Genomic DNA, 16,521 nt, shown 5'->3' on the forward strand with positions numbered 1-16,521 from the left:
TTGACTGGAACGTAGGCTGGAGAAATAAACCATCTGTGTCTTAGGAAAATTCAGTCATTGCACAGGTGGTGCAGAAGGCAGAGCTGGATTGCACAGCCGGAAGTGGTGCTGACAGACTTTTCAGCCTCCTGCTCATGAGTAGAACATTTTTGGACTCCTTAAGTGCGATTAAAGAAATGTGGCGAAGTACTTAACCTAGATTGCATGACTACTTCCGATGCAGGGGAAAAAGGTGGTCTGTGTTACACAATATAACAGGTGTTTTGAGACTGTACATAAGGGGACATGCAGTGCTGCTCAGTAGATGTATTTGTCACTTGTAGGAGAGCAAAAGGCACTTTCTGCCTTCAGTCTACCTGAAAACATGTAACAAAGTGCCTGTGGACCTAAAGGGGAAGGTTTCCCTCATCACACGGGGGAAAGTGATGTCACGCTTAGCAAACCAGAAGACTGACTTTAAAAAGTAGTAAGATGTTTGAGGTGGGACCACAAGCTGTGGGCAAAAATAGTCTGTTGTTGTCTCTTAGACAAAACAGGTGGTTTTATCTTATAGGAAGCAACTAGTTGAACTAAGCATCCCAGATCTTACATCAGCTACTATAACCCTGAAGAGAAAGCCTTGTTTCTATTTCTAAACAGCTAAAGTGAGAAGGTGCAGGTAGGAGACGCTGGTAGTTACAGTGTATGTACTGCTCTGCTGGGCAACAGGCCCATCAGTGGCCTGTCTGCTTGTTCCATCGTCAAGGCCTAGTGGTGAACTGGTATCACACTGGGGGTCCAGGTGGAGAACGTTGATGCTGTTTGGCCAGTGCTGCTGGTGTTGCCTCAGAGGTGTGTGCAAGAGGCTCCTGAATATTTGGGTCCTTCCTGTGTGTGTCCAGGCATTCTGAATTTCTTGTTTTGTCTTGCTTGTTGTAATGGTGAGGAGGAGAGATGATGGGACTATCTTTGAGGCTATAGCATCCTGTTGCCTTCAGTATTTTTCTGCTCAAAACCATTTAAAAAACAATTAGAGGAGCAAGGTTAGTAAGTTTACATGTAGTTTAATGCATTTACCTGACACTAGATTGTACAGTGCTTCAAAGTGGTAAGGCACAAATTATGAAAAATATCTAGTCTTAAACATTTCCAGAGTTCCGCAACCAGAAGATAAATATTTGGCGGTTGTAGTGGGGACACATCATAGCACTAAAGCACACTGTCTTGTGGTAAATATGAAAGATTCAGGCCCTGATCGTGCCTGTCACTGTTAGGAGCAGCTTTCTGGAAGTTGTGTTAATATATGGCTGGATTTCTCCTTCTGAACATGATGAAGTTGGAGTCCGTGCTTACTTCTGGTAATAGTTAAAATGCTGTTGTCATATAATACTGTAATATAGAAAACTAGTACTTTTCAATCAGCAGTATCTTTAGTTTGCTATAAAACCCAGTCAGGCGTACACCCCTTTGTGACTTGCCTAGTGAAGGCATATTTGTTTTAAACAAGTACTGCTTTGTCAACTTGTAATTAGTAAACTAATGTTAGAAGTAATTCAGCTAAAAATACAATAAGGCCATAACTTTAGAAAATTCTTGTGGGGAAAAAAAAAATCTTTTTGGCTGAAAACTGTTTATTCAGATTGTTTCTTGTTGCGATTGTCCTTCCAGATACGGTAATTGAGTGCCGAAGCCATGGTTAGCCAAGCTAAATAAGGAACCATCAAATAAGCTGCTGTTTTGTTGATGTTATACCAGGAAGCAGCTGTAGCTGTTGCCGTACCAGTCGTAAGCAGGAGAGTCACCAACCCCTGAAAGACAGGAAAGTGGTTAGTGCTGGTTTTACTTGTTGCATTTTCTTGACTAGATAGTCTTTGTGTAGCTGTTTCCACTTAATTCTGGTACTTGTTGGATCCCTCTGTGGGTTAATTACTTCTCAGAAGACCAGCCAGAAAAAAAAAATATTTCTGCTGGGTTATGAGTCAATTTGACTCTTAATACAACAGTCACAAGAAAGGGCATTGCAGCTGTGAGCTGGAGAGGAAGAATAAAATCCCTCTCACTCATACCCTCTTTTTTTTTGGTCAGTGGGAAATGTTGCATTGACTACAAACCGAGTGTGACTTTGAGCAAGTCACTTAGCTAAATAAACTTATCCAGTCCTTTCATGTCATAGATGCTGCCTGAAGAGGTGCGGTGTGAATGAATCAGTGATGGATTGCAAAGTCTTCCACTGTTACAGCATTGCATATATATTTAGAGAATCAGGCACATATTTTATTTTTCAGGCAAGCTGTTTCTCTTCAGACTGCAGAAAATTAGTCTTCTCTAAAATAGGTGCTGATTACCGGAGTAATGTTATTATAAGCTTTTTATCACTACTGTTTGCCAGAGATACCTAGGAATTTTAGTAAGGCATAAATGCTCATGTTTCCTAGTCACACAAAGCTCTTATCAAAGGGTAGCAGAAAGAGCTGCTTGAAAACTAAACATTTAAGGATGTTGTAGATATCTAAATTCTCCCAGGTGGCTGCTGGCATGCATTAAAGAGAATTTTAGAAAACCACTGCAAGCCATATTCTCAGGCTCATTTTCAGGGAGAAAAGATGACACAAAACTTCCATCTTAGCACCTTGCAAGTGACAGCAGTAGCCTACGATTATGAAACTTACTTTTCTACTTACCCATCCCATTTTGTGAGCTCCAAAAAATACTGGAGTCCAGGCCCAGTTTAATGCCAGCTGCCCTGCATACAGACCCAGAGGAACTATTGACTTTTCGTTGAAGCCCCCCAATTCTTTCCACACCAGGTAGGAGCCATATCTGGAGAAAGCAAATGTAAGGTATAATTCAGTATACTGGTTAGGAAGCAACCACACATTCTTGATCAAATGAAATTACTTCAGTGCTAGGGTCTAAATTCAGTTGGAGAAGTAGATATCCAGGTACTGCTTGGCACAGCAACTGCACAGGGTCGATCACCTGCTGTGGAGAGCAATAGGGAGAGAGAAAAGTTCCCTATCCTGCCAGAGTTCTCACTTCTGGGTACAGAAGAACAGATGACCTACTGCATTTCAGTCTTAAAAGAGAAAGCTGTGTTGAAGTGGAAGTAAGTCTAAGATGCAAGAGTAAAAGGTGAATCTCAAAATAGTGAGGAAACTATTAATTTTGGTACTGAGAGATGGTGCTTTAAAAATAAATCTAAAAAAACCCCACCAAACCACCACAATAACAGAACACCTTGTTTTTCTTGAAGTATCTTTGCAAGGTCTCTCTGGGCTCTCTGTCTACAAGTGTGAGGCAGTGAGGAAGGGGGGCATGGATGGGACAGACCTTGACTGACAGCCAGACTGATGAATCAGAACATTCCATGCCATTAGTATCATGCTTCATATTTAGGGAGAGTCAGGTTTCCTGGCTGGAGAAATCTGTTCCAGTTCTGCTCTGTTTCGGTTGAGTTTGGTTTGAGAGTTCCTTTAGTTCAGCCTTTTGCTGTTCTGCTGTTTTGCAGTGGCCTCTAGGCCTTTCTGCCTTTTTGGTTTTTTCTCTTTCTTCCCCCAAGACTGGCTGTTTGGGACTGGGATGCTCTTTTCCTGGAACTGGCTGATCAGCATGGACAGAGTTCGTGAGGAATTGCATTGAGCATCACTTCACTTTATATATATTAGTAGTAGTAGTAGTGGTATATTAGTGTTATTTTGTTATTTTATTAAATCGTGCTTATCTCAGTCCACAAGTTTCTTCCTTTCCTTTTGATTCTCTCCCCTCTGGGGGGCAGGGGGATGGTGCAGTGAGCGAGCAACTATTGTGGTTTTGATTGCTAGTTCGGGTCAAACCACAACAGGTATCTTGGCAGTTTGATTACAGAGATTATTAAAAAAAAGCGTGGGTTGGAGGTGGGGCTAGCATTAGAAACTTAATAGTTTGTCTTCGTAAAAGGCATCAGGACCCAAATCTGTTCCTAAGTGATTTACAGAGCCACACTGTGGGCTTACAGTTGTTTGCACATCTAACTTCGACTCCAGACCAAGATCATGATGTACAAAACTGCTAGGAAGCTAAGTGTCAAGAAAGACATGTAAGCTTATTAAATCTTGCTTACAGTTACTTCTTGCTTTTAATGGATTACAGAAGAAAAGGCCTGGTAATAAATATGATTTTTTCACTGAGCTAGATGTACAGTACATAACTGGGACCATCCACCTCAAAATATTCTGATATTATCAAAGTAATAAGCTGTCACAATTTGGATTTTTAAAATATTTAACTTGATGTTCAGGTTTATGATGAGGAATCCAGAAACAGGGTTACAAATTGTGCAGTCAACTTGAAGGAAGCCCTTCACAGGTAAGCCACTCAGCTCTTGTCTCTTTGATAAAAGCATTTTTTTTAATTCACAGGACAGCAATGATCTGATTCAAATGCTAACTGTTGGAATATACAAGAGTAGAGAGCAATTTTTAAAAGTGTGCTCTGTAAGAGGAGAAAGAAAATTAAAATACTGGCAGGAAAGTAGGGACAATGCATTAGGCTAAAAATTACAAAGCTTTTCTGGAAAGAAAATAAAACCAAAATGAGAGAATGTGCGAGAGCCAATATAACATTCGGATACAGTTTCAGACATTGTATCGTTCCCGTAGGTTGCAATAGGTGGTGTGGTATTTAAGATAACCTGCAGGATGACTATGTAATGTTAAATTGGAAAATCTTTGGTCTGTCTGGAACTACATAGTTAAGCCAGTGCTATAAACAAACTACAAATCACTTAAAATGTACTGTCATGATGGAAGAAATGGGAGGGGTAAGCCATAAAAGGCATACTGCAGCCTAAAAACTATCACTACTGGATTAGCAACAATGGGTATTTGATAGCTAGAAAAAAGCATGCTGAATCTTGGTATGTAGCTAGTCCTGAATGACCAAGTGCAGAAGAGACACAAAGCATCACTTCGTGCCTGGGGGCTGTGCTGACCCCTGCGGCTCTAGGAGCAGCGAAGCTCACCAGAGTTAACATAAAAGCACGTCTTGTCGGGTGGACAGCTTCCAGAGCAGTCTGGGAGGAGTATCAAAACTGCCCAAACAACCTCCTGAGACAGCCTGCCTCTATAAATATTTTTGCTACATCTTATTAAAATTAACAGCTGCCAAAATACAGTATTATTAAACTTGTAAGGTTCCTGTGGGAATGGTGTTTGGCCTTGTGATTCCTTGTTCATTTGGCAGTGATTTCTGTGCTGTCAAGTATTTGAAACTTTTTAAATAAGGAGGCAGTAGATGCTTCAAACATTGACAGTTTAACAGCCTGGCAGTTTTATTTGAAAGGACACGTATATTTCAACGTTGGTTTCTTTTAATTGACCTCTATTAGAAGAGTTCTGTCCCAATCCCCCTCCTCCCTTTCTCTTTGTTTTCCTAGAACTACTGCAGGACAGCCACAGAAGAAATCCCAGTGCTGCCTTGCCTCATCACTGCCAGCTTGGCAGGTCTTCCCCTCAGAATGAATGAGGAAAGCACATCAATAGTAGCTTTTCAAACCCTTGCTTTTGATGTGAATACTTGTGCATACAAAATGTCCTGTCAAACCCACAGACAACTCCCAGAACATGTTTTTACCTGTTAAACAAGCAGCTTGACACAGTTTCTTACAAACATACAGCCAGGAACACAATAATAGTTCTCTGGTCCAGCATTATACAATAAGCAACTTTGAGGTCAGATAAGTGCCGTAATACAATGTGAAAAACATACCCCATAGATGTATACAGAGTTCCCCAAATGGGAGCAAACACCCAGTTAGGTGGACACCAGGATGGCTTCTGTAGAGATTGGTACCACAATGCGATTTCCTTTTTGGTTATCCTGCTTCCTAAAATTCCTCCCGCATGGGGCAGGAGTGTGAAACCCACTGCTGGGGCCCAGGCTGATACCGCTTCCATTGAGACAGTGAATCTGAAACAAACCCAAACACAGTGATTGGCAGAATGATTTTTAAATGCAACTACAAAAATATTCAATTTTTAGCTGATTTGATAAATATATCCAGGTGTAGGATCTGATCTGCAGCCTAGTCCAGAAAGACTGCAGCTGAAATGAATGGATCTGGTACGAGGTTCACTGGACAATACTCACCCCCATAAAGGAACTCATCATTTACATTTGGTGGGGTTGGTTGCTGAGGCCTTTACCTCTCTCAGCTTTGTGCAGTAAGATTACTCAATCCTACCTACAGAGATATTCTCACCCATAAGTATGCCAGAGGAATAAAGCAGTTTGATATTATATGAACTCCACCGGGAGCGGGGGGTGACAGGAAGCTCTAGGTGTGTATTTCTATAGTGACCAAAAGGTCCATTCACTCAATGGAATGGTGTAGTCACAAGTAAGAAAACTGTGTGCTTTCCCGTGCTCAAGCAAAAAACCAAAAAAACAAACAAAAACCATGAATGTTCAATGGCTAGTAAGAGTGATGTGAATTAGTAGCAGACACTTGAGAAGCTGCCTTGGAAAATAACCACCAGGGAAGATAATGAGAAGATAAGCACTTAAATGATGTTTTGCCAAACAAGGGAGGAGATCTTGATGGATAAATGGGGAGTACACCTGTGGCTTCTTCATCAAGCCTTCAATCAGTTGCAGCAATCGTAGCTGCCAAGCCCATGAACTGTACTAGATTAAATTGCCTGCAGAAGTAAGACTAAGCGATGCCTTGCTCTGGTAGGCTGCACCGCTTTAGGTAGAGTACAGGCAGCAGGAAAAAGCTTCATGACAGATTTTCTGGCCAAAAGCCAAATGCTACAGAAGAGCTGTGTTTAGCTTGCTAAAATGTCAACAGATCAGAGGTATGATAAAAAGGGGCAGAACCACCAAAGCACGTCATTTTTTTTTTTTTTTTCAAATCTACAGTAGGCAAATACACCCAATTCCTGTTCATCTGTTCTGCAGGAGGGGGAGGCAGCATGAAGGAATCACCAGAGAGGCTGCAGTGGGCTCATAAAGCAGTGGGGAAAGCAACTGTGGAAGCCCCAGGAGTTAAAATGAAGTTTTAGAGCAACCAGCATTTCTGAGGCTTATCAAAGAAAAGTGCCCTATTGACTTGGCTGTTGTCTTAGCCTATGTTTAAAAGTTTCTACTGCTGTAGTTATGACTGCTGGGATGAGGAGGCAGGGAGTGGGGAAGAGGAAATCCCGCTTGTACCAGATGTGCTTAAACTGATAGGAAATGGCGCACGGATGACGTTGCACTGTTGTGGTTCTGGTACAGTGGATTTCTGTTTGGAGAACAGGTATAAGCTTGGCCAGCAAGGGAGCTTTCCTGCTCGTGTCCCTGTACTCAGGGGTCTGCCCATACAGTTATGCAGGTTTAATGAAGATATTTCAGGGGTTGCAACCACAAGCCAGGTTGCATAGGATCAAGAAAAATCCTGGTGACAGAGCAGAATTTTGAAGGCAAAACAGCGTGGAGGAACTGGTAAAGCATAGAGGATTAGAAGGTTTGTAAGGAGTAAACAAGAAAGGGTGCGTAGGCAGCTGGGCTGTGGGCATGCCCCAGGGGAGAGTCGTGGGAGGGGTGAGTAGGAATGCACACAAAAAAGACAGCAGACAAAGCAGTACAACCAAGTCAAAACCAGAACAAAACAATGAGTGAGCGAAAGAAAAAATAAGCAGAGAATTCGGAACTAAGGCTGGGGAGAAGTGGGAGAACCATGGGCTAGTCTGCTGGAACAGCATCAATTAGGTCTTGGGTGGAGGATGGACAACAAGGAAAGGAAGAAAAAATCTGCATAGCTCATTGCTGTAGTCACTGCTGCCACGGTTCCTGCTGAATGGGTTCTACTTGCTGTTTACCAGGGAGCGTCTTAAATGGAGGAGTTGACATGTTCTCCCATGCCCAGATCTGTATCGCTGCTTCCTGGAGGGAGCAGGCTGCCAGCTGCACGGTATACTACTTGTCACCCGTGCTGCCAGCATGAAAGGCTCTGCCTTTACCTGGGATAGGAACAAATCGTGATGTGCAGGAGCAGCAAGGTGTAGCGGGAACAAGAGCTCCAAGCACAATGCTTCTCTTTGGTTGCCTTCAGATAAGTAATTCCCAAAGGTTTAATTAGAAATTTAAAGTTACTATTATAATATCTCACTAATTCTTAACCCTGTCCCTCTTGCTTTGCCTTCAGAGAGAACACTAGCCTTAGTTCTCTACACGTGCTGTAAAGTGCTGGCCATCTCTGTAGCTCCAGTGTGGCTGTCAAATGCTAATATTTGTTTTTAAAGTGATAAGCAAGGACCCAGAGGAGTTTATGCTTTATTTGGATGTAACAATATCAGGGTGGTTTCCTGCAGGTATTCAGCAACTGGAGTTTGTCAGGGGTTCTGTCAACTTCTCACCAGGGAAGAAAGTCTGAAAGTGTTCTGCAAGCTGAAAGTGCTAAATGCTATCAAATCAGAAAAGTACTGCTCTGCTGCAGTCATTAGTGAATAAATGATGCAGCTACACGTCTGTCCCTCTCTGTGTTGGAGGAAGAATGCTGAAGTAATTCTTAAGGGACAAGAGAAAGAGAATCAGGCAGGAAAACAGAAATGAGAAAGGCACAAAGGAAAGAAACATGGAAAGTGAAGCCATGCGTGAACAGGAAGGGTGAAGAAATGGAAGTGAAGAGATTGAACATACTGGTTTGAATTGAATGTTGGTGTCCTAGTCTTTTGACTACTATTACTACTAATTGTGTACTGTATTTTCCAGTTGTATTTCTCGGGAATCATGGCAAAATACTCTCTTGCATAGTACCAAGGAGAATGGGGAACAAAGCAATTCAGCAAGATCAGAATGTGCTGGTAGGCTCGGCCAAGTAGACCACAGATGCCCATCAGCAGTGGGAGTTCCTCTATTTTAATTCCCACAAAATGAAACACTAGGATCGATTTCCCATAAAAAGCAGTAGCTAACTCAGGGAGCAGCACTAGTTGATTTTTGGAAGAAGCCACGTCCATCTTCCTCTGGTTACTTGATGTAAGTCTCTGGTGAAAGGGAGTGAAAGGCAGGGATGTGCTGAAGAGTTGGTGTGTTCAGTCAGTGCTGTAGCGTTCATTTGGTTGGTTTGTGTAGCACGAGATCTGTGCGACATTTATCGAGTGCCCACTGCATTTTTGGAAGCCATGTAAACACAGAGAATATAAAGGATTATCAGCCTTGATTTCCTTTTGGGGTAGAGCTGGTAATCCTGAAATTACTTGGTGATAACTTAGATGGCAACAGGCTTGCTAACACAGCCCTTCTGCCTGCATCTGTATTACACAACCTAGAAATAATGACTACTTTCCCAATCATATCCCAGCTCCACTTCAGGGTGAGATCTGGTTGCACAATATTCTTTCACCCTGATTTTCATACTGAAGAAACCCGTATGTCTGTGGATGATATCTGCAGTGTGCCCAGCAGATATCTGCCTCTAAGAACCACCACAGCTGGAAATCTTTTCTCCCCACACACACTTAACTTGTTTAGTTCTTTTTCCACCTCTTATCTCTGCCCTGCAACACTGACTTCATCATCCTGCCCATTTTCTGTTTAGCCCTAGTCTGACTTCAGGCAGTTTCAGCAGTCCAGTGAGGGCTGCAGCAGGCCAGGTTTTTTTACAAACTTGTTAAAATAATTTTTCCAGGTATTCAAAACAGCGGACTTGCCCAAAGCTGGCTCCAGCTACATAAAGTAACAGGAGAAATAAAGGGGAAAAAAATCCAGTACTGCAACTTGCTGCCTAATGGGCTCCACTCTTTTTGCAGGTGGTTTCTCTGTGGTGGTGTGTCATGCGGAAAATCAAACAGAGCTTTTTCCGTGTCCTCTCTTTCTGGAAAAGACAAAGCACACCAAAAAAAAGGGATGGGGTGCCAGGGGGGGAAGACTAGATATATCATGACAGAAGAGCTAGTTTGCTTCAGCCTGATGAGCTAAAACACTTGCTGCTTCGAGCAGGTCTCTGAAAGGCAGGTGGTTGCTTCCCCTTCTCCAAGCAGGAAGAGCTCGGTCAGTGGGAAGGAGAAGGAAGGACAGGACAACGGCTTTCATTATATTTTCTTATATCCCTGTCCTGATAAACCTCTGACCATTTCTATTCATGTGCAACTTAGCGCTGGCTACCCAATCACATGGGGTTTCAATTACAGCTATCGCATTAAAAACACAAAGGAAAAATCTCTCAGCGGAGCAGCATCACCCACGTCGTTCTGGGGTTCCTAGTCCTGGATGTTTTGAGGTAGATCGACAAAGCTGTGAAAGTTCTGGAGGTCAGAGGTGTCCCCCAGGATATACATTCTCCCTCTGATCCTCTGCAGTGTATTTTTTTGAGGGCAGATAAGGTTCTACCTGGGTCTGAGAGGCAGCATGCAATTTTTTTCCTGGGGAAAAGGCTCCTTCCTGAGATAGCCCTCTGAAGAATTAAAGTGTGCATACTTAATTTATATTGATAAACTATTTACCTCTGTTGTGGGTTTAAATCCTGGGAAACCACAACACTAAAAACAAAGGTGTATCGCTGTCTGTGATACAGAACACAGCTACCATAAAAAAGCAGTCTTATCTTTGTTATCTAGTCTCAAGTAATAGAGACCTTTAAAACAATATATATTATATAGTAGAAATATAAGATAAATAAAAAGTAAGTGTATGGTATATGTTTATAATATGTATTTATAACTAAAAATAGAAAATACGGTACTACATTTAAGGATGTAATGTGAGGTGTACTCATCAGGTTTAAAGACAACAAATCTCGCTGCCCAGATTACACATATTTTTAAATGGCAGAGCACAAGTTGTGCAAATAAATCTATGATTTACTGAAGATTCACATACTGGGAATTGACACGTATGCTAGAACAAATTCTTCCCAGGTGACAACTTGTCATTTACCGCTGAATCTCTTCTAATTTTCCCTATGTATATTTGTATAAAATCCTCTGCACACAGTGTACTTTAAAGACCAAATATCCCTTAGACTACCTTTCTTCCAAGCAGGCGCCCACCCTCCTGCTGTAGGTGTTTGTTGTTCTTCTTTGTCCACCCACCTAGAAAGTGTAATCTCTATCCATTCTTAAAAAAACTAAGTTTCTCTTGGATATTTCCAGTTTAAGTGCTGCCTAGGCCTGACTCTTTTCAGCTTGCCGGATATTCTTTTAACAGGGTAAAGTGCAACAAGTGCTGCATCCGAGAGACGCTTTAATAGCAGCAAGACGTTCATGGTGCTTCACCACTGGTAAGTCACAAGTGCTTTACAAACGGTCTGCGCCCTTTACAGCAAATCAAAGATAAAATGGTAGTGCTGACGTGCACTCGCAGCCACAGCATCACTACTGGTTTTGTAGGAACGGGGCTTTGCCTCAAACACGAAGGTCACAACTGTGACTCTTCCCAGGGCTTGACCAGCATGCAGTAGGATGAACTGTAATCACAGAATCATAGAACAGTTTGGGTTGGAAGGGACCTTCAAAGGTCATCTAGTCCAACCCCCCTGCAATGAGCAGGGACATCTTCAACTACATCAGGTTGCTCAGAGCCCCGTCCAGCCTGGCCTTGAATGTCTCCAGGGATGGGGCATCAACCACCACTCTGGGCAACCTGGGCCAGTGTTTTACCACCCTCATTGCAAAAAATTTCTTCCTCACATCTGGCCTGAATCTCCACTCCTTTAGTTTAAAACCATCACCCCTTGTCCTGTCATATGAGGCCCTGCTAAAAAGTCTGTCTCCATCTTTCTTATAGGCCCCTTTTAAGTACTGAAAGGCCACAATAAGGTCCCCGGAGCCTTCTCTTCTCTAGGCGGAGCGCCCAAGGGGTGTCCCTTGCTGACGGGGCTGGTGGGGCAGCTGGTAGCAGGGGTGTCCGAAAGCTCTAGTGCACAAGCTGAATGCTACAAGAGCAGCAGTTACTCGAAGATTTCACTGAGGTACCATTATACCTCAGTTGGCCCAGCTGGTAACGTGCCACCCAGCATCTCGTCTCGGCTTAGCACAAGAGGTATTACTGCAGGTAGAAGCCACCACGGAGTGGTGCGTAGTCATATATAACATATATTACTGCCTATATATTTCAGCTAACTTGAGAAGCTCACTGACTTTTCCAGGTGTTTTACCTGGAGGCTGACAAAAACGGAGGAAATCCTACCACAGAGCAGCATAGGACAGAGATTAGAAAAGTGAGCAGAATCTGCTCACAGTGATCCTTTTATACTGGCCTGAATAGAAAGTGAACAGAATTTCTTGCTATTCTGATCCATTTTCCTTCTCCCGAGTTAACCTAATAAAATCTCATTTATTAAACTGCTCCTTGAAGTCTGACTTGCTGCTTGATACCATTTTCACAACCTTAAGTGATGCAAAGTCATTGCACAACTGCAACTTTGGCAGGGCAACATTCACTTTTTTTTTTTTAAAATGATCCTGCCATTGAATGCTCAAATTAGTAAAGTGTATTTCGTGCTGATTTATAAGCATTACTTGGAAATTCAGAAGGGGAAAAAAAAAAAACCAAACAACACAAGTCCTTTCTTTCACCCTTAAAGAAATATCCAATTCAGAGCAAATTACAGCGATACTGAAAGAAAATACCTTTAGCTAAATAGCAGCCTGAAATAATCTTCCCCCGAGTGCACAGCATAAACGTGCACTGTGTGGGAAGGCAGAACTGCAGGTCTCCGTGGGGCCGGAGGAGTGAGAAGCGTGGGATCTGCTCTTCAGTCACCCTGACTGACTGAGAGTGGCCGAGCCGCCTGCCTGCACAGCTGGACAGCTGTGCACCACTGGAAAACTCAGATGCAAAACCAAAACTAAGATTCCTTGTTTAGTTCCCGGGTTTTCTTTAAAAAAAAAAAAAAAAAAAAAGGTGCAAAAAGCACTTTCCATGCCAAATACCGGCATGTAAAAGCAGTCAGAGCTTCCCTGATTGAATCCCCTCTGCCCCTGAGCTGCGGCACCGCCCCGGCCCCGCCGGCAGGACGGCGAAGGGCAGCAGCGGGTGCCGGGGCCCGTCCCCCTCCTGCCCGTGCGGGACCACCGGCCAGGGCACGCAGGGCTCTCGCCGGCTGCTTCGCGCTCGCCACCGGACGCCCCGCTCACACTCCTCCGCCAGCCGCGCTGCGCCCGGCCCCGGGGGGGGCGAGGGCCGCCCGCGTTGGTCGCGGCGGGGTCCCGGCGGCTCTCGGAGCAGTGCCGTCGCCGGGACCCACGCTGGGGCTGCCCGGGGTGAGGCGGCCCCGGCAGGACGGGCGGGCCCCGGACGCGGCCGCGGGGTCTCTCTGGTGGCTCCACGGGCCCCACCCGGGGCTGCCCCGCCCGGCGGGCTCTCCCGCCCTGTCCCGTCCCGTCCCGCGGGGGGCGCAGGGCAGCCCCGGCGTTACCTCGGCTCCCGCGCTGCCGCCGCCCGTCGCGCCTCCTCTGCCGTGAGGCGGCGGGGACCGCCCCCGGGGCCGCCCCGAGGAGGGAACCGCCGGGGCCGGGCGGGAGGAGCGGCGCGGCGCGGGCCGGGCGCAGGGCGGCGGGCGCGGCTGAGGGCGGCGGGGGCCGGCCGGCCGATCTCCCTCCCTTTCCCCCCCTCCCGGCGCCCGGCGGGGGAGCGGTTGTCCGCGGGGGCCGCCCGGTTCCCGTGGCAACGCGGGGCGCGGCGGCGCAGGCGGCCGGGCGGCGGCCATGGGCAGCTGGGCCGCGGCGACATGGCGGCTTGGTGGCTCCAGCGTGCGCGGCGGCCTCCGCGCCGTACCGCGGCGGCGGGGCAGTTCCCGGCCCGGCGGTGGGGACCGGGCGGCGATCCTGAGCGACCTGCTGCAGAGCTCGGTGGAGGCCGAGGAGCCGGGCGCGGAGGCGGCGAGGCGGGAGCCGCGGTCCCCCCGGGAGGGCACGGTGCTGCTCTTCCCCGGGCAGGGCAGCCAGTTCGTGGGGATGGGCCGCGGGCTGCTGCAGTTCCCCGGCGTGCGGGACATGTACCGCCTGGCCGAGAAGGTGCTGGGCTACGACCTGCTCTCCCTCTGCCTGGAGGGGCCGCAGGGCGAGCTGGACCGCACCCGGCACTGCCAGCCCGCCGTGTTCGTCGCCTCCCTGGCCGCCGTGGAGAAGCTCAACCACCAGCAGCCTAAAGTGAGGAGCGGGGAGGCCGCGCCGGGCCCTGCCGGGCGGCTGCGCACGGCCTGGGCGCCGGGCGGGACGGGGCGCCGCGGGGTGCCGGGCGGCTCCCTCCCCGCGGCAGGCGGCTGATGTTCGCGCTGGGGTGTGTGTCCGTGCAGGCGGTGGAGAGCTGCGTGGCGGCCGCGGGATACAGCGTGGGGGAGTTTGCGGCGCTGGTCTTCGCTGGAGCGCTGGACTTCGCCGAAGGTGCCCGGGGAATGTGCTGAACCCCTTAGGCCAGGGGTGTCCAACTCATTGTCCACCGGCGGCCACATCGAATGTAATTTCAGGGCTGAATAAATGTAGGAGTAGTTACGTTTGGACAGTCCTAAAATTAAACTCGGCCCTTTGCAGGCGGCTGCGAGGCTGATGTGGCCCCCGGTGACAATGAACTTGACACCCTTGCTCTAGGAAAATCTCCCACCCCTACCCCACGCTTTTCCCAAAGCATCGCCTGTTACCACTGTTTCCCTCCTGTTTTGTTGCTTGTTTTAATCAGAGGATAAATTTCACTTCGAATTTCCACTGCTCACTTTAGTATGTGTAACACGGCATTAAAAGCATTGACGTTGCATGAGAGTAAACAGCCACCCTTTCTTGTGCGCAGTTGCAAGGCGCCTTCAGCGGTGTTTTCTCCGGGCCTGTATTTACTGAGCATCTCTGTTTTTCTCCTTAGCGCTGTATGCGGTGAAAGTGCGCGCCGAAGCCATGCAAAAGGCGTCGGAAGCTGTCCCCAGCGGAATGCTATCAGTTATTGGTCGGCGGGAGGCAAATTATAAATTTGCCTGCTTGGAAGCCCGTAAACACTGTGAATCGCTGGGTATAGAAAACCCCGTATGTGAAATCTCAAATTATTTGTTTCCCAACAGCAGAGTCATTGCAGGACACTTGCAGGTATTGCTTCAGAATAACTGTCGCTTTAGTTCAATTTAACATTTCCTTTTTTTTTTAACCTTGTACTTTGCCCTTGTGTGTGGAAGTTATGTGTGGCCTTAGTTTGTCCAAACAAAAGTATTCGGTCTGTGGGGTTTTTTTCCAGCATGTGCTCAGTGGTTTGGTAGGGAAAGGGATCCCTTTATCACAATAAGTCTGGTAAGGTGGTTCTTGTGGGGTGACTGAGTAAACGTTTGTTGTGCAGGGCTCTCACTTCTCTCTCTCTTTTATAGGCTTTGGAGTTTTTGCAGGAGAATGCCCGAAAATATTATTTTACACGTGCAAAAATGCTTCCGGTCAGTGGGGCTTTTCATACCAGACTTATGGAACCAGCAGTAGAGCCACTGGCTGAAGTCCTAAAATCGATTGAGATTCAGAAACCACTGGTCTGTGTCTATTCCAATGTTGATGGCAAAAAGTACATGCATTCAAAGCACATTCAGAAGCTGTTAGTGAAGCAGGTGGTGTCACCTGTTATGTGGGAGCAGACCATGCATTCTATATACGAACGAAAGCAAGGAACAGAATTTCCTTACACGTATGAAGTGGGGCCCGGGAATCAACTAGGAGCCATTCTCAAAAAATGTAATTTAAAGGCCTGGAAACAATATAAGCATGTAGATGCTCTGGAAGATGAGGAAGCAGCAGAGACCTAAGTAGCCTGTTGAGAAAAATCCATGCAATTTGGTTTTTTTCCGCCTAACTTAAAAATAACTCTGTGCTTCCAAAGAGGAAGATTTAAAACATTCATGGCTTCTCATGATGAAAAGAGCGCTGTGCTAATCACAACAGACGTTTTCCTTCCCCGTGTGCCTCAGGTGTGGAAGGGGAGAGCACAGTCTGGCTCTTCCATCTGTGTCGGGACTGAAAAACTGCCAATAAACACGCCAAATAGCCTGTTTGGCCTCAATCTTGCAAGCAACTTCCACTCTCTTATTTTTTTTCCCTTTTTAAAAAATTTTTTGGGGGGTGTGGATTCAAGTTAAAGTTAGTAGCTTCGGCTGTCTGTTGCAGGGATCTTCCGCGTGGATACAGCAGCAGAACCAGGCTGTTGGCTCTGAGTTATGGGGGACTCTGAGCTGGGTCTGAGGGTGCGTTTAGAGAAGCTGTCTGGTTGGTACAGCTGTCGGTATGTTGGTGATCCTGTTTTCTAACTCATCTGACTTGTGGGATGTTCATCTGTGCAAAATTCTTTTCTGTCCACATTGCCGGGCAGCAGCAGGGTAGAGGCAGAAGATGTTCTTAGGAACGTGATTTTCTTAAGGTTAAACTATAAGTAAAGTATAAAGCTTTTCTTGATATTTTTAATGCTGTGGAGTGCATCGTTCCTGGCTTGTAGTCCACAAGTAGATGGAAGTAATTTTCCCTCCAGCTGTCCGGTGTTGGGTTGGTCGTGCTAAGTTACCAAAGGGAGAAGAAATGTTTCACTGAATGAAGAAGCTGACCAAAATTCCCAGCCTCCCCAGAG

The 16,521-nt window shown here is 46.2% G+C and overlaps 2 protein-coding genes across 2 annotated transcripts; one reads left to right on the forward strand and one right to left on the reverse strand.

The window, feature by feature from the left end:
- Nucleotides 1-1,023: 1,023 nt before the first annotated feature.
- Nucleotides 1,024-13,584, reverse strand: TSPO (translocator protein). The gene is made up of 4 exons (XM_065642759.1): nt 13,361-13,584; nt 5,725-5,925; nt 2,661-2,799; nt 1,024-1,787 (listed from the first exon to the last, which is right to left on the reverse strand). Exons 2-4 carry the CDS (start codon nt 5,910-5,912, stop codon nt 1,611-1,613), a joined length of 504 nt encoding a protein of 167 aa, XP_065498831.1. The 5' UTR covers nt 5,913-5,925; nt 13,361-13,584; the 3' UTR covers nt 1,024-1,610.
- On the forward strand, nt 13,498-15,971 carry MCAT (malonyl-CoA-acyl carrier protein transacylase). The gene is made up of 4 exons (XM_065642746.1): nt 13,498-14,093; nt 14,240-14,327; nt 14,797-15,014; nt 15,287-15,971. Exons 1-4 carry the CDS (start codon nt 13,650-13,652, stop codon nt 15,707-15,709), a joined length of 1,173 nt encoding a protein of 390 aa, XP_065498818.1. The 5' UTR covers nt 13,498-13,649; the 3' UTR covers nt 15,710-15,971.
- Nucleotides 15,972-16,521: the final 550 nt, after the last annotated feature.

Source organism: Caloenas nicobarica, chromosome 1 (genome assembly GCF_036013445.1).
Source record: "Caloenas nicobarica isolate bCalNic1 chromosome 1, bCalNic1.hap1, whole genome shotgun sequence".
NCBI classification, from domain to species: domain Eukaryota; kingdom Metazoa; phylum Chordata; class Aves; order Columbiformes; family Columbidae; genus Caloenas; species Caloenas nicobarica.